At 41.1% G+C, this 17,694-nt stretch overlaps 1 protein-coding gene across 12 annotated transcripts in view; it reads right to left on the reverse strand.

Moving 5' to 3' along the window:
* Window positions 1–1,425: 1,425 nt before the first annotated feature.
* nrxn3a (neurexin 3a) overlaps window positions 1,426–17,694 on the reverse strand; it is a 36,293-nt gene continuing 20,024 nt past the window's right edge. For 6 of the 12 annotated variants that reach the window (XM_072457940.1, XM_072457943.1, XM_072457938.1 and 3 more), the window contains 17 exons: window positions 16,591–16,884; window positions 16,338–16,485; window positions 15,833–16,216; window positions 15,488–15,691; window positions 14,173–14,199; window positions 13,269–13,388; window positions 12,934–13,054; window positions 12,435–12,695; window positions 12,009–12,199; window positions 11,428–11,601; window positions 9,524–9,643; window positions 8,920–9,101; window positions 8,637–8,808; window positions 8,456–8,545; window positions 7,740–8,044; window positions 7,575–7,656; window positions 1,426–2,472 (listed from right to left, as the gene is read on the reverse strand). In XM_072457940.1, the coding sequence (XP_072314041.1) occupies window positions 2,168–2,472; window positions 7,575–7,656; window positions 7,740–8,044; window positions 8,456–8,545; window positions 8,637–8,808; window positions 8,920–9,101; window positions 9,524–9,643; window positions 11,428–11,601; window positions 12,009–12,199; window positions 12,435–12,695; window positions 12,934–13,054; window positions 13,269–13,388; window positions 14,173–14,199; window positions 15,488–15,691; window positions 15,833–16,216; window positions 16,338–16,485; window positions 16,591–16,884 (3,180 nt within the window). In that variant the 3' untranslated portion in view covers window positions 1,426–2,167. Of the gene's footprint in view, window positions 2,473–2,902; window positions 3,003–4,055; window positions 4,534–7,574; window positions 7,657–7,739; window positions 8,045–8,455; window positions 8,546–8,636; window positions 8,809–8,919; window positions 9,102–9,523; window positions 9,644–11,427; window positions 11,602–12,008; window positions 12,200–12,434; window positions 12,696–12,933; window positions 13,141–13,268; window positions 13,643–14,172; window positions 14,200–15,487; window positions 15,692–15,832; window positions 16,217–16,337; window positions 16,486–16,590; window positions 16,885–17,694 lie in introns of those variants that run through there. The other 6 variants (XM_072457941.1, XM_072457944.1, XM_072457939.1 and 3 more) reach the window with 4 other exon arrangements.

Here is a 17,694-nt window from a genome sequence, read left to right on the forward strand (position 1 = left end):
ATGTTGATTCAGACTCTATTTTCGAGGGCGCTATTAACATTAAAAGTCGCTTTTTCATCCCCTTGTTCTTCACTGGGCCCACACGCATCTCTCATCATTTCAAAATGCCTATGCATGGGTTTTAACATCCTGTTCATTTAAAAGTTATATTTTGTTTTGAATTGTTAATAGCTCCAATGGTCCTACATTTTCAAGATTCTGAAATCCATGGATTAATTGTGTGGTGTGAGCTCCTCACACCGGCCCAAGAACCCTCCGCTCCACCATGTCCACCCACTGCCTGCACCAGCCCAGAGCCAAGCTCTCCACCATGGGAGACAGGGCCTTCCAGGCAGTCGCCCCACGGCTCTGGAACGCCCTTCCAGAGACCCTGAGGGCCCCTCAGAGTGTGGAGGCATTTATAAAAGGCCTTAAGACATTATTATTTAAAAAAGCCTTTTAAAATTCTCATGATTTATCTGTGTGTGAATGCTTTTATTGTTTTAACTCTGTGACTTGCTTGTTGTTTTTAGCCTCTGTTAGCACTTTGAGATTCCATTGGAATGTAAAGCGCATTACAAATAAAATGTAGTATCATTATTATTAATTGATTGATCGATCGATTGTGTGTGTGTGTGTGTGTGTGTGTGTCTGTCTGTCTACAAATCTGCTCCATACCTTGTATCACTTGACCATGATACATTGAAGATCACAAATTATAAGCCTCACAACAATAAAGAGGAAGTGGCATGATATTTTAAACTATTTAAAATTGCAACAATTTGTATGCCTAAGGAACAGGCAAAAATAACCAAAAATGTTTTGTTGAAAACTGTTACCTTCTGGTGTACAGGACTGATGCAGTAGTTAGGGTTCACGTGAGGTCCCAGGAACAGAACAACAGAGGTGGTTGTCTCCTCTTGTCCACATTTAAATATATATTTTCTAATGTCATGGGCGTTTTGTGGCCTGATTAATTTAGTTTTTTATGTGTGTATGTGTATGTATGTATGTATGTATGTATATATATATATATATATATATATATATATATATATATATATATATATATATATCTTATACACACACATATAATTCACAATACATGCTCTGAAATATGCTATAGAAATTAACCACAGCTAACTAAATAATCAGCTGTGAAGAAGGCTTCTTCAAAGTTCTAACCTTGAGGCATTTGCCTAAAGGTAACATTTTTTTAAAAGCTGGCTACCTGTCGCTTGGTTATCAAAATTAACTTTGATATAAACTCTATTCAATATTCACACCTTCCACAAAAAAGGAAAACAAAAGAAAGATACCTATAAGCTAACAATACTCTTTAATAAAATGAATGATATTTCATGAAGTAGGCTTTAGGTCTACTTAATCCAACATTTTTTTTTACTTTGAAAGTACAATGGCTGGTAATAATTGTGTAAACAAACGTGTGGTTTGACACAGTTTACTGTGACGGCAGATAGAATAACACTCTACATTTGTGTGTACATATCTGATAACAGTGCTTCTGTAGAAAAAGAGTTATAGGCATTGATCCAACATACATTTTTTCTAAAAGATAAACCACCTTTTGCTGTGCATTTTTTACTCTTTTACACATTTGGCAGTTCAAACAAAGTAAAGGCTCTGATCTAAGAAGAACAATTTGATATGCATTTAATCAAAAGTGATTGAAAATAAATATTTCATACTCTATACTGTACAATATTTTAGATCATTTCCAAAAAGAGACTTTTGGTCCGACACCGGGACTAAAGTGAATTAATGCCAAAGGTCATTTACTTATATATTTCTTTTGATACGATTCTATTGTTTTGACACCACACCTGTATTATGCATTAACCACATCTGACTACTACAATGACTGTGTCCTGACCCACTCTTGTTAAGCACAATATGCTGCTTACATGCCAAAAATGATCAAGAACATGAGCCTTTGAACAATTTCACAAAAATGTGCTTTGATGGCGAGGATATAGTGGTAAAAGTCAGTGAGGGAGTGGTGGGGCATGACAGACTGCTATATCCATGTCTGAGCTGATCACAGAGAAAGTCTCTACGGTACTATTGAGCTCAGGTTATGCTTACAATAGTAAGTGTGCTTTTTTACAGTGCATCAGTGTTGATTCAGTGTGACCATAGGTCCATTCAGAGAATGTATGCTGCATTATCACACATAGTACTCTTTGTCCTTGTTCTTCTGCTTCTTGTGACTGCCTTTAAGACTCTGTTGTTTGTCCTTCATGATGTTGCCATTGCTCTGGACAGCTGAGTTGGTTATGTAGTGGCGGCTCTCGTCCACCTGGTAGGAGCCTTCGTCCCTGTTCCTGTACTTGTACATGGCATACAGCAGGATGAGGATGCACAGGGCTGCAGCGGCTACTATTCCGATGACCATCCCTGTGGTGCTGCTAGATTCTCGAACCACCTCTGAGGGCCCCGGGAGTCGCCTGACGCCCGGCTCTGTGGGGAGTGCTGTGGGTATATCATGGGACATGGGGGAGGTTATTAAAGCGCCCCTCGGTTTTGTGCTCTGTACCACAAAGGGTGTGGGCAATGGAAGCAAAATAGGTCAGGCTGAGCTGGAGGCTATTCATTTGGCCGGAGTTGTGAGGAGGTTGCGGCGGAGGCAGAGGTGGTGGTGGTGCGGCTCTGGTCGGCTGTTTGTGGCAGTAGGAGAATAGTTAGGTCTAAAGTCTTAGGAGCTTTGGAGCCAACTTCAAAGACGTAAACCAGGTCTTACATGAGGTGTAAAAATCTTCTTATCGTCAGAAGGGAGCAGGTCTGACTTGAACGCTTTGCCAGAACCATAGGAGCCATCATCATCACAATCATCGCTGCCTCGGTCCGACAAGCACGGGGCCCGCACCGCACTGGCCTTGGCTCTTTGGTGGTCTCATTAATGGGAGGGGTGAGTGGTGGGCTGAGTGAGGGGTGGAGGGTGCAGGGAGCTAAAACAGGGGGTGCTAATGGATCCTGAAATATTGTGTTGGCTAATTCACCTCCTGGACGGGAAGACAACAGACAAAATGGTTAGATCTTTAACACATAGGGGCTTAGGCGCTTTTACTGACCCTCCCATTATGGCAATAGAAATAATTTACAATTGTGATCTTCAAGAGACCATTGTTGGCCGAAATAAATTACTCTGTTGCCAAAAAAGGGGCCTTTATGAAGACTGGATGTAAAAGCGGCTATAGCTGTTTAAAATACACAGTTAACACAGTTGGATAGTTGGCAAAAGGCGCAGAAATTATGTTAGACAAGTCAATTTGTTCCTATATAATACAAATAAGTGCATTATATCAAGAACCGAAATAAGTTTGACAACATATGATTTATAATATTCTGAGCCTTTTGCCGCTTCAGAAAGCAATACAAACATACAGGCAAGCTCATGAACCAGGGCAAATCAAGTTTGTTGTCTGAAACCATGTTAGTTCATGCAGAATACAATACATGCAGATTGGATGCTCAGGAATTGCAATTCAGTGCTCTACCACCGACTCATTTCCTTATCTAATCCTCTATGAATTAGAGTTTACTAAAATTCCATTCAGGGAGAAAAGAATCCAGAAATACTGTACTGTAAGCTACAACATACACACAACATTGAAGTCTTGTGTAGAGACGAATAGTTCCAGCTTATTCAGTCCAGTCAGGTATCTAAAATCTTTAAAAGCAATTTTATTAAAATTCAGAGTGTTACAAAAATCACAAGCTCAAATAAGAATATTTCACCGACTTGTGCCACATAAACACAGACAAAAGCTTTCTATTCATGCACTTAAGCCTTAACTTTGAAAGAGAACACTTAAAACATACGTCACAGAAGAGTATAGGCACAATATTAGATTTTGCATTTTGTGAAGTTTTCCAATTTCAAACTCTCTGATTTGTTAGCGTGGGACCAATCAGAAAATGTCATGTTGTAGTGGCACAGCCAATTTTCTACATAGCAGCCAAACTGCTGGTTTGGTTTATATTTTTCTTTAGTTTTTCACAAACTGCATCATCTTGTAAGACGGACAAAAAGAGGGCATTTGTCAAAAACTTACAGCAACAGTGGGCCACAGTTTTAGGCATGAAGAAAAAAATCATAAAGGAAAAGTTGTGTGTAAAATATTAGCTATTACATTTGAACCGTTTGGCCTTTTAAAAAGGCTCAGAGGAGTGTGTTGTCTCCTTAGAGAGATGGTAGAGTGAAGCAACAACACAAACATCCACACCACATACATAAAAACCAACAGGGGGGGTTGCCTGCTAAATGCTGAGTGTACAAAAGTCTACAATTCTTCGCTGATAACTAGTCTTCAGCAGAATCAAAAATCTATACAGGTTTTTGCTTAAACTGTGATTTGTACTTGTGTAAAATGGAAAATATATTTTCAAAGTAAAAATCATAAAAATGTGAGGAGGGCGAGGCCTATGAATGGAGTACAGAGGAGATGAGAGAAATGAGGATGAACGAGTGAGTCAGGTGCCATGTCCATGTAAAGGCAGTACGAAGCGGTCGGGCAGCATTAGCGCTTTTGGCTGTAAGGAAGGGATGGGATATACAAACAATGAGCATAGGAATGCCCATCTACAGAAACACCAGAGTCTAACATCCAACAGTCTGACACAGCCTAAACTGCAACTACTTCACATGCAGCTCCTGTGAACGCTCTTCTTTCAATACAACAGTCAGTGTGAGGTGATGGGGAACTGCGTATCAGGGGATGTTATTAGTGAACACACACACACACACACACACACACACGCGCGCGCAAACACTCAGACCAAAAATTCAAGTAGTTCCATATCCCAATAGTGATATTAAAAAAATGGTTAAAAACCCTACAATATAATTGAACCAGTAAAAGAATCAAAAACAAATGATAAAAATAACATGTATTTCCTGTACACACTGTAAGCCGACACGCACGCACAAAGCAGCAGCTCTTTGACCCAGGCCTGAGAGCCCACGTGAGGGTTAGCGCTGATTTAGTCTGACTGACATGTGGAAGCATGCTTAAAGTAAGTTGCATTTAGGGAAAATAAGAGTAGAAAATAAACATATGCCACACGAGACTGAAGAGAAAATGGGGGCTGATCGCTGTCTGTACAAGGCCTGCATAGTGAGACTAACACTATCCCAGATATGTGTGAATGAGAACTAAGGAACAGACTATCATGAGTGAAATAAGCAACAAATACAACAACAAATACATTCACAAAATGTTTATTTAATGTATGATATTAAGATAAACTAGCACAACCACAGCACATGTGTGGTTAATGCAGTTTGTTTAACATCTAATTTAGAAAAAAAAGGGGAAATCAAATCATTATGCAATTGTATGAAAAACACATTGACTAAACTGAGAAGATGAGAGCACAAACCACCAGTGGATCACACACAGTCTGATGAACTGTTCAAATGATTCAGATCCTTCTGCTCAGGCCACTGCCTCCAATAGTCTGAAACATGTCGTCACACTGATCTTTCCAAAAACCTGCAGGGGATACTTTACTGTACTTGGTGGTGGTAGTGCCTTACAAGCATCATTTGTAATCATTTTATTTGTAATTTACTTTGTCTTGTCTGTCATGGTCAGTCCATTCAAACTCCACACAGAAAGGCCCCCGCTCTGCCCAGGAGTCCAAGCCAGGACCGCCTTGCTGTGAGGTAAGAGCCCTCACCCTGCCACTGTCTATGAGCATGTACAGTGAGCTGATACTGTGCTGAGTAAACTCTTCGAGCTGAATCTTCCCTGTTGGTTGTTCCTCTGCAGGTTCAGACTTTACTGATGCACAAAGCCTAGGATGTAAAAAACATAACTAAAAAATTAAAATAGTTTTTAAAGCCTTTACTATATTACATCTTACTCGGATGAGGTCTATCATTTCATGCTCTACAAATCAAATAAACGCTGGAGCCAGTAACAAGCCAATGATAATAATGTAGTGTGTTTTCACCAGGAATATTTGTGACAACATGTCTCAGTTTGTCAGCGTGGGACTGTATGTTTTATGCTTTAGATGTCCGAGTGACATTGATGTTATTGCAGACTGTGGGCATTCCTTGTATTGGTGGTTTGGAACATCACACACACTGCAGTCCAGTTCAATAGGCCAGGGCCAAGTCTGAGAAATCAACAGCACATGCACAAATGAAACATGAGGTAAGAAAACCTGTCCATGCTATCAGCTGTAAGCCAGACTTTAGTAACGTTTATGAAGACAGAGAGACATCCAATCGAGTCCATTCAGTAGAGATCTCTGTCTTTGGGGTTTTGGGGACAGAACTTTGCTTCGAAAGCATGGAGATTTTCTTTAAATGCACATATATGTGCATATAATGCTCTGGGCAAACTGGGCAAAAATACAGGAAGACCATTCAGAACCAGAGCACACTGCTGTCATGTCAGGATGAAACAGATGGTAGAATGGCTTTGACCTCATAATTTTCATCTTCAGTTCAACTAACTAAAAAAAGTAGCACTTAAGGGTGTAAAAGGTGGAGAAATTGATGTAAACCCATTCTGAATTAAAACATTTTTCATATGTTTCATATAATTGGCCCACTGCTGAATAGTAAAAGTTGTTATAAATGTTGTGTGTACATAGGTTTACAAAGAAAAAGTCACTATTTTTCTTTGTACTATAATTCATATTCTCACATTAGATCATATGGTGCACTTACTGTACAGTAGGGCAGGGACAATATGTTGTTTTGAACTATATTGTAGCACGGTTTTGTTGTATTGTATCGTATCGCATTGGACCATCGTGTATCACTATACTTGAATACTTCACAGTTATAGTGACATGACTTCTACAGAACAGGAGAGAATAACTGACTATATCTAAAACCTATGACATGATTAAATACTGTAAAATGGACTTTAATTTGTGTTTTATGACTTTATGCTAAATTTACAGACAAAGCCAGTGTGTTGACATCAGTATTGTTTAAATAAGCTTTGGTACTGATTGATTAAAAAAAGGGAAGAAATCTTGTATTACAACCCCAGCCATTAATGTGCATCTGCACTTTTGCAAATGCCAGACTGATTTACAGTTAGTTTATCACTTATGTTGTGTATCGCAAATATATTGAAACCACAATATATATTGTATCGGGCTCTGTGTATTGTGATCGTATTGTGACAAAAGCATATCGTCCCAGCCCTACTGTGCAGAATATTAAATTCAGAATACTAAATTTAAGTTTTATATATAATTAAATTTAATCATAAATAGTTGTTTATAGTGTCACACTTCCAAAAAAGCAGCGATAGAATGGGAAGTATGTTTTTAAATTTTTAGACTGGAGATTTAACACGTTCCAGGAAGGAAGTGCTAATACAACACAAGCAAGACATGACCAAAATCATCTGCATTGATCTGCGCTTTCTTTCTTTTTTATGAAAAATGTCTAACTCGAACCGTGTTAGTTTGATATCTGATAAACAATAATGAAATAAGTTGATCCTTTGGCACAGTTAATGCATGGGGTTGTATCAAATGTCAGTATCTGATGAGAATATACGGACGTACACACACATGCAGAGAAAGGGAAGCGTGCCCACCTGTGCGGCTGCTGTCACACTCATCCAGGTCTTCATCATCACTGGAGCATTCTGCCGACGACCCTGTGTCATCTGATGTATGCTACGGGGCCACAGCAAAACAATTGCCACATTTCCTGTCATGTGATAGTAATAACGGCTCAGGTTTACAGGGAGGCCCCTCACCTGGATAGTGGAGGAGGAGCGGTGCTTGCGAGTGGTAGTAGTAGACATCATGGTGGTGGTCTCGACGAATGAACTGGCTCCGTCCGGGGGAGTGGCCGTGCTCCTTCCAGAGCCGGCACTCGGGACGTCCCCCACTAGCCGCACACTGCCATTGATGCGGATGTGGGGGTTTCCCTCGGCTGCCATGCTCAGCACCTTCAAGCCGTTATAGTACAGACCGGAGAGCTGGCCCTGGAACGGTCGCCCACGGTCACTGCCCCCAATGGACACTGTGGCCTGCGTGTTGAAGATGGTCAGCTGACGACCTGGGCATTGTATGGAAACAGACATTTTAAAAGTTAGGGATACATCTCGCCTTTACTCGTGTCTCAGGGGTCACTACAGCAGTCATTTCTCTCGGTTTGCCTTGTACACTCCTCTTTACCTGGTTTCCACACTCTTCCTGGACTACTATAGGCTACTTACAGGAGATATGTTCCTTTTGCCAAACCTTTTCCATCATATTCTACTATAACATCACTTATCTTACACCATCTACAGGAAACCGTCAGGAGTGAAGTATTGTTAACAGGAAGCTAAAAGATAAATGTGTGAGTGCTGAAATGATCATACCGAGGCCTCGTCACTGGCTTGTAACTCTCAAACATTACCTGCTGCTAACTAAAAGAGATTCAAATATAACTTTATTTAGTCAGAGAACACTGCAGGACACCTACCTTTTTCTTGTAGCCACTCTTCAACAGGTCGAGTATATTTAAAAGGAATTTTCTTATTTGCCATTTGATAGCGCTCCAAATCGTTATTTCCTTTAAAAATACAACATTCAAATTCAGCCAACATCTTCCACCTTCCTCCCAAAACTGGTCCTATACATCCGAGCTGCACACTGGGACCTACCTGTTGGGAAGTGTTCGTTAATGGCCCAGTTGTCCACCTGAAGAGTGGCATTGCCCCCATTCCTGGTGAAGCGCACTACATGATACTTCCCATCATTCACGGCGATACTGCTCTCCTGCACAGTGATGTCCACCGTGCCAATGTTGAACGTCACTCCGATTTTACCTTGTTGCTGAAAGTACAGAGACATCATCACACATGATTGACAACAGAGTTCCATGTGTAATTCAAGTACCAGTAGAATTATTGAAACACAATGCAAACTGGGAAATTCAAGACTTACTATGTGTAACATGACATAGTCTCCGAGTCCCGCAGCACTGTCGATCCGGACTAGAATCCCCTCTTTTAGGGAGGTGCTGAAGCCGACAGTCAGCCTGTCGGTTCTGGTGCTGGGGCGCTCATTGGCGGGCCAGTTATAAGTGATAAGGCCCCCTCCTTTCCCGAAGATGTAGGTGGTCCCAGCTGGGAAATAAACAAAAATACAGCGGACCAAAGAATTATTTGTGTAGGGCTAAATATAACTTTGTATTACTAAGAAACTCTTTAGAAGCAACATCTGATTTAGACCACTAACCCTATTTGGGATTAACCCCAAGTAAGAATCTGGGGTTTTCACAGAATAGACTTTATGAACAAGTTAATTAGTTAAAAGCTATGCAGACCCATTTATGAAGGTTTGGTTCTACTCATATGTCAAAAACATTCAATATTGTCAACATAAAGCTTTTATCATTTATACTTAAAGAGTGGAGTTTTAGTCAAATATGGTAAAATCGCATTACTTGATTACAAGTAAAAATATTGATACGGTACAACTTAAACATTCAGAAACTGTAACATTGTTCACAAATGAGAAAAATAAGCAGTAATTAGGCCTTTCTCACGGTCGTTGCACTGGGTTCCTGTGTGTGAGGTCATGGAGCAGTCACAGGTGTAGTTCTCCCACTGCTGGATACAGATGCCCATGTTGGCACAGGAGTCCTCCTGACACGTGGTGCTGGGCCCTGCATTGGCATAACACACTCTTAAAGAAGCCGCTGTACAAAAGAGTACAGACTGTTCCTTTGGGAAGAGGCACATGCACAGAATTGAAACCAGAACATAATCACACACCAAACAGCCTTACCTGGGCAAAAGAATATCTGCACATTCTGCTTGTTGGAATAAAAATGTTTAGTTCGTCATAAATGGCTCTTAACAGTTGTGTTTCTAGTGTGTCGTGGGGTGGTGCGTAGTCATGTACCGACTTGGTCCTTTTGTCCCTATGTCACAACAGACAATGACACAGTGAGGAAAATGAAAGAATACAATGGGAATGAAAACTGATGTTGGATGACATTTTATTGAAAAAAATGTTAAACATTAATACAGTGCATGACCACCATCACACCATTCAGATCATGTGTAAATTTCCAGTCCTTTATTTCATGACATTCATTTACCATGACACAAGTGAGCATGAATTTAAATCAAAAGAATATGGAACATTATCAAATGATATGGCGTGTGAACGTGAGCAACTAGAATAGTGTAAAGGCAGATCTGATCATGTGTGGAAACATTTTAGTTTACAGCTTTTTCTGCAAAATGTTTCAACAGTTTTTGTAGTCAAAGCAGTAACACAAATGTATGCACAACAAGCAAAACGTCAAACATTTGGCAAGCTTTGGTCAGCAGCCCCGCCCTCCCAGCTCATATCACTAGGCTGAGTCCAAACATGTTGTCAGAGACGTTTCATGGATAACCTCTCGCTGAGCCTGCTCTTCATCAGGCCTACTGTATGTGCAATAATATTATACCAGTATCTTACTTTGTTTCAGACAAAAGTTCTCAGTAACATATGCACTGTGCATAAAATAATTTAATTGCAACAAAAAACAACAACAATATAGTTCATCTTAATCTTTCAGGCCCCAGTTTAAAAATGCAGTTTTCTGAGGCAGAACCCACAAAGATAAGGTTGTTATGTTCAGCTCTCTACTCTTTCACTTAGTCCAATACAAACTGTTAGACAACCTCAAAACAACCATATGGCCTCACACAAAATGCTGTACATTTAACAGTTAAGATTTTGGTTTTCATTTTATTCATATAAAAAAACAGGATAGGACTGTTTTACTTCCAAATGACTTTTGGTTTTTGGTGGCTACGAAGCAAAATAATGTAAGCCATCTTTCCTTTCATTCCAGAGGGCGTACATGTGGAAGTAGACAAATGCAGACCGTCTTGAGATTAGTTTGATTTCTGTCAAAATCAAACTAATATAAATAAAAAAACAAATAAATAAATGATATTTCACATGCACCAGAAAACATATTCTGACAAAACATTTAACAAAGACAGTCACGACTGACACAGCGGCACTGACTTGGTTTTGGTGTAATTCAGGGACACATGAACCCCAAACATAAATATATTTGTACAAATTTAAAAGAAAAAAACAACAACAGAAAACAAAAAAATGATTGCTCAGTAAATTATGAACATGTAATACCTTTGTATAGCCTCAACCATTTGAGGTTACAGAGGGATGAAATAAGAACATTGCACATGGCAGTATTGTGTTTGAGCTGTTGACAGTTGTTGCACGTCTTTATAAAGTCTGAGGTGTTTTGGCTGGCTTGTCAGCAGTGTGTGAGTGAGGCTACGGCCAGTGTGACTAACAACGTCCTTCCGTACACAGGCAAGCTGCTGGCGCTGCTGTTGGCGTTCCGCAGGAGGGAACTGGAGTTAAAGTCTCGGCTTAAGTCCAAGTCTAAAGCAGGCTCTGATCTGAGAGACTGAGTACCTTCACATCCACGCTCAATCTGCCCGCTGCGGAACAAAGCATCGCTGAGAAGATCCGGCAGGCGCCCGTTCAGGTCCACCGAGGCCAGGCAGCCCTGGAAGCCCTCTCTGGAGGCCACCAGTTTAGGGAGGTTCCCGTACATGCCAGGGCCGAGTCCGGCAATAAATAGGTCCCCTGGTGGAAGGACGGACGAGGGTTATTTTCAAAGAAAGAATATGAGACAAATGTGAAAGGGCAAGATGGAGGAAGGAGAGTATAGTCTGGTTATAGGAATTGATTGAGAGCCTGTAAGTGACTGATAGCAGAACAGATTCAATTACCGGTAGTAGGACTTATAGAAGTATTTCTTATTCCTATTCTTGAATCCTGTAAGCCATGTATTATGTGGCAGAAAGGCTGTATCAATAAGGTATAACTACAGCATATACAGTACATTGAAAGTATTCTTTTCCAGATTTTTTAACGTGAGCTTTTGATCTGATTATTCACATTACTTAACTTTCAACCTTTCAAATCAAAACAAATTGTATGTATTTGAGGGGAGGAGCCAGAGGTATCCCAGTGCTACAAAGAAGAGCTACCTTTGAGGTCGAGGTTCTTGGCCCCGTTGATGCTCTGGCTCGTGGTGGTGGCGTCCACTTTAAGTGTGTGCGTGTTGCTGTTGTCTCGGGTGATTGCCACATTGTGCCACTGGTTATCATTCAGAGCCCTCAAACTTTTGCCCTTGATCAGGTTTGGCCCGTTCCCCAAGTCAAACACATAGTGAATGTACCTGCAAAAGATAATGACAGTTATAATACATCTGCAGTATGTTTTAAGCACTATAATCCAACATATTTGAGAAGGTCTGGACCCTCCGATCATTAACTACCAAATCACTTGTGAAACATGTAGTGGTGACATTACAACTATGCATATGCATAAGCACAGAAGGCATTAATATTAATACCATTATTTCACTCCGATATAGTGAATGAAAATAAAAAGTCACTGGGGAGCACACTCACCCTTTGACCAGCTCTACAGCGATGAAGTCATTCCCGTCTCCAGAGTTGAAGATAATGAAGCCGTCCGGGGAGGTGGTCTTGAACTGAAAGAAAAGGTGCATGGAGGCGTAGGCCTGCAGTGTGGCCAGGCTCAGGTAGCTGCTTTTGGTTTTGAAGGTGACCGGGTCGGCGATTATAGAACGAACTCCGAAGCGTGCGTTCAGTTCACAATAATCGATGTCTCCGTTCTTGCACAAGTCAATATACAGCATTCCGTTGAATCTGCAAAAGGAACAGAAACACTACTGTACAGTGGGTGTGATAGTTCATTTTCAAAAACAAGTGAGCTTAAGTATGAAAAGTAAAGCTGAGCATTTAAAAGGACTGCAGTAAAAACAAAAAAATAAAACATGTTGTCCACTGCTGACTTCCCAGACCCCCCCACACAGGTTTGGGATGTTCATATTTGCCCTGGTTAACTCAGTGAAGCTGTAAGAGTGAATGTCGATGGATTGTGCACCTGAGGCTCTGCAGATGTCCGATGAAGCTGGACGGGATGCTGGACACAAAGCGCTTCTCGGTCATGATGCCCGTTTCAATGTTGTGGAACTCCAGCCGAGTGTGGTCTCCCACCATTTGGCCTGCAGAGGGGAGGGTCAGGGGATGGGTTTGAAAAGAAAGACAAACCAAAGGAAAGAGAACACAGTCTGACACTAACACAAAAGGGCTGATTTGAAGAGACATGTATTTTAAATGCATTAGATAAATGCAAAGTCGACCAGCTGACTAAATGCACTAAACTCTATGGCAAAAACAAGACAGTGTACAGTTTTAAAGCATGAGTTAGTCAAGTACCTTCGGCTACATCATCGTCAACAGTTAGCTTGTAGGTTTTGCCACGACGCACCACGCGCACTGTATGCCATTCATTATCATTGAGCTTTTGCCCAGCATACAGCGTCTCCGGTCCTTTGCCTAAGAAGAATGGTCAGTCACACAGTTAAAGTCATTTTGGGTCTACAGCTTTGAACCCTCATCACCCGCTACTGAACACCTAGACTTCAATACACAGATACAAACATGTATTTATACAGACCAATATCCTAATACTGTACAAGGTTAGTTAGGAGTGTGTGTTATTACATAAGCTTAAGAGGGGCTTCAATCATATTAGATGTTATTAACAGAATGTGCTGTTATAGCAAAAGGGTAGAAGTAGTTTTATGCTTGCACTTAGCCCTCCTCTTTCTGCCTTTGTTTTAGCCTTTGTTCAACTCTTTTGGCATTTACTGTAAATCTGTGCAAGCCACCAAAGAGTTATGTGTGACAGTTGCGTGTGGTGAGTAGAATTTGAATGTACGGCAGGTGTACTTGATACAGGATTAGAGAACCACCACCAATATGTGTGTGTCAATATACAATCATGTAAGAAATATAAAAGAAAACAGCTTGAAACATAAACAGTCATGCACCCCGAAGTAGAATTAACATCTGTTATGTTAAAGAGTTATACTAGAACCACATTGGTTTACACAAATCATACTAAAATTATGTAATGCATAGAGCTTAGTTGATATTAGAATATTAACTGTATTTGTAATTATGTAGATAACTAAGCACAACTTGAAATATGATGTTTTATTAATAATTCAATAATGCTAATCCATGTTGATTTAATGCACAGTGCAAAAGTAGAAGTCACTAGATAAAGCACAGCAACATCATCCACAATCAAAATGAAACTTGAGTGTTAACTTACTGGAGTTACAGTTTATCCTGATACAGTCTAGATGGGGAAGAATAAATGACAGATGAAATTGCATCCTTCAAGGTTACTTCTGCAGACATCCAAAAAACAACAGGTCCACCCTTCCGGGGACGCACACATGCACAGTGCAGCCATTACACCCAGTATAAGGTCAAGAACAGATTCAGACAAAGATTTTGTATTTTGAATTCACTACCATTGACTAGAATTAGTTATTGATTGAAATAGTTTGTAACATGATTCACTAAACACAGAATTTTGCTTATGTTCGTAAATGCAGTTTCTATTAATTTGTTTTTTGGTGATTTGTAATAATATACACTGCTCTTTGGGAAGGTTATTTATCACGTGGCTGCTGAGTTCATGTGTCGTCAACCGCAACAGAAAAGTGGGAGCAAACAGCCGCGATTCAGTCAGCACCAGCACCATGCAGAGGCGAGGAAACCCCTACAAGCCCTCTGACAGTAAATGTTACATAGAGTTGTGAGCAGTCCTAAACCAGTGTTAGTGCGTAGAATACGAATTTCATGTCAGCCGTGTGTGGATAGGTGTGTGTGGTTAAGTGGGCTGTCTGGTATCATCGTTAGTGTGGGGTAAATGAAGTAGATATTGTTGTTCTGTGGGTCAATGGGGTAGCAGCCAGCTGTAGGTTTGGCTGGGCTCTGTTCTCGGGCTGTTCGCCTGACGGGCCGCAGGTTTAGGGCCTTTGAAGGGGTGAATACCATCTTTGGACAAAGCATCATGGACTAGTGAAGATGGGTAAAACACAACAGAAACAAAAGAACAAATAGAACAAAATGTAGAGTCAGAAATGATTGCAAACGGAAAGAAGATGGAACGTATTGGAAAAATAGAGTTGAGAATCTCAGCACAATCTTCAATAATAGTTTTATGGCAGGGGTCACCAACCCCTGAACGGGTGTGCAAAGCAAGTGAATGTGTTAAATTTAGAATACATTAATGATAATCTAGTATAAAAAATCAGCTGATGATAGTAAGGAATGTAGGTTATAAAGAGACACACACAAACATTTTAAATGTGCAAAACTATTTCATAATGTCAAGTCACAAAACCCAACATTCATTATACTGGTCAAAAGTAGCATTCAGTTGCATTTATACAGCTATAGTAAATATTGTGCTGAGACTGTCTCCAATGGTCTGAAAACAGAAATCACACTGACTGAGACAGAGGTTTACAGTAGTCCAGAGAGCTCCTTATTGTGATACAGAATCATGCCCAAACATTCGAAAGGGATGAGATGACAGAAATCATGACGCTGAGGTGGCTGGTTGTATACGATACCTAGGTTGACAGTGAGTTTGACCCGAGAGCCGTCCAGCTCGATCCGGAGAGTGTCCGCAGACTCTCTGGACGTGGTGGCCATGAGCAGACCATAGGCCCGCTGTGACCTGAACCTCAGGGACACGTCCTCCGCCTCAGTGTGCATGACAGTGGGCATCACCACCTTCATGTACATGCTGCCATCATAGGAAAGGATCGATGCCTCTGCAACAGACAACGTCATTTCATCTGCTCAAATGCACGTTACAGCACTATCATTTCACTTTACATTCACGGTGCAGACTATCATTATAAGAATGTAAAAGACTTGGTTACAACAGCCTATATGGAGGTGTGTGCACTCACCCCTCTCACAGGTCCTGGACCAGAAGCCTGTCCCGGTGCAGTCACAGATGAAGCGGTTCCATCCCTCTTTACACACGCCTCTGTTCTTACAGGGGTAACTCTCACACTGTTTCACTGTTTGTTTGGTACATGACGGTTTGATCCCCGCGCCGTTCTGGGCCTCAGCAATTTGCCGGATGTCTTTACTGCGTCCGTCAATGAAGAGGTCGCGGACACAGCCCACGTAGCCGTAGTTGAGCATGGCGGTCCACAGCTCGGTGGGAAGGATGAGGGTAGTGCGGTCAGTGGGCAGGCCCCCTAAGTACATGTCTCCTTCCAGGTCCAAGATCTCACTCTCCCCACTGGCAGTGAACGGTGTCCTCCGGCTGTTCACTGAGATAGTGCCTGTCATAGAAACAAATATCGGTGAGTTTAAAATGATCCCCGTCTAATGCACAGTTGTGGATTCATTGGGGTTACTGTTGCATATTGAGGGGAAAAGAAAAAGGACTTGAGTGTGACTGACCTGAGCGCCCGTCTCTCTGGATGTCTACATGATACCACGAGCCATCATTGACTTTGGACTGAGTGGCTTTTACTTTGATTGTTCCTGATCCCATGTCCAGAAGCAGGTAGAGGCTCCCATCCAACAATTCCACAGCAAAAAAGTCCACCTAAACATGTAAGAAATAAATGTGTTGTTATACATTGCCTAACAGTAGTTCTGAATTACCTTTCTAAACACAGAGTAGTAAAAGTGACTATTCAATGGGACTGACCTTGGTGTTCTTTTGGCTGCGCGGTGAGTCTTTCCGCTCCTGGCGCTTGCCATGGGTGAAGAGGATCAGGCCGTTGGGCTCGGTGGTGCGGAAGTCGAAAGAGATGGAGCCCATGCGTTTGGTGTTCCACTTGGGCAGGCTGATGTAGGACTCGGGCGTCTCAAACGAGATGGGGTCCAGAGTGGCCACGTTCTCACACTTGTATGCTACCTCGCCCTGAATCTTCATCTTCGGGTCCACGATTCGAGCCAGACGGGACAGCTCCAGGCGGATGTCATTGTTTTTGTACACCACCTAAAAAAATTTAAAAAAGAAAGGCAAAGACAAATTGTTTCAAGCCTAAATAGGATGAGCTCATTTTGGTGAGTTACAACCAATATTACTATCTAGAAGGCCTAGATTCAATGCCTATCAATGTCCAACAGAGGGCAGCTTATGAACAAAAAAGAAGATGAAGTGATATGGCAAGTAAGTGCTGGCTGAGTAATACTCGTGAGCATTTCAGTTTTTTGTTTAAAATTACAATTAAAAACTATTAAAATAACTCACAATTCATACACAGTCATTTTAAAAATGCATTACATAATTTTTCATCCGTTTTAACCAAATTGAGCATAGATGAAACAGATTTTTTGCCACATCTGTGTGACTGGATGGAGTGAGCTAGAGTATTAATCCATCCATCCATTTTCTACCGCTTGTTCACTTTCGGGGTCGCGGGTGACTGGAGCCTATCCCAGTGACTTCGGGCCTTAGGCGGGGTACACCCTGGACAGTGGCCAACTCGTCGCAGGGGAGTATTAATATTCTAGACTTTGTGTTCAAAATATTAATATCGTTCTTTATTTGATAATATTTTGACTGCGATAAAACTAACTTCCTTCAAATGTCTTATGAATACATTTTGTCCAAGTATATGCAGGTTAAAAGTGGCTTTACTCATGCTCAGTCAGTGCCTTTGTGTGAGTCTTTGTTGGCTTGTCTATAAGAGACATCCAGAAGGCAGCGCTGGGTAATGGCAATGACAATTACATCAATTATGTGTTATTGTAGGCTATTATGTATTTTGTAGGCTTTGAAACGTAGGCTTTCGATGTAAGTGCT

The sequence above is a fragment of the Eucyclogobius newberryi genome, unplaced genomic scaffold (assembly GCF_026437365.1).
Source record: "Eucyclogobius newberryi isolate DKJ021-1_F unplaced genomic scaffold, fEucNew1.0.hap1 SCAF_21, whole genome shotgun sequence".
NCBI lineage: Eukaryota > Metazoa > Chordata > Actinopteri > Gobiiformes > Gobiidae > Eucyclogobius > Eucyclogobius newberryi.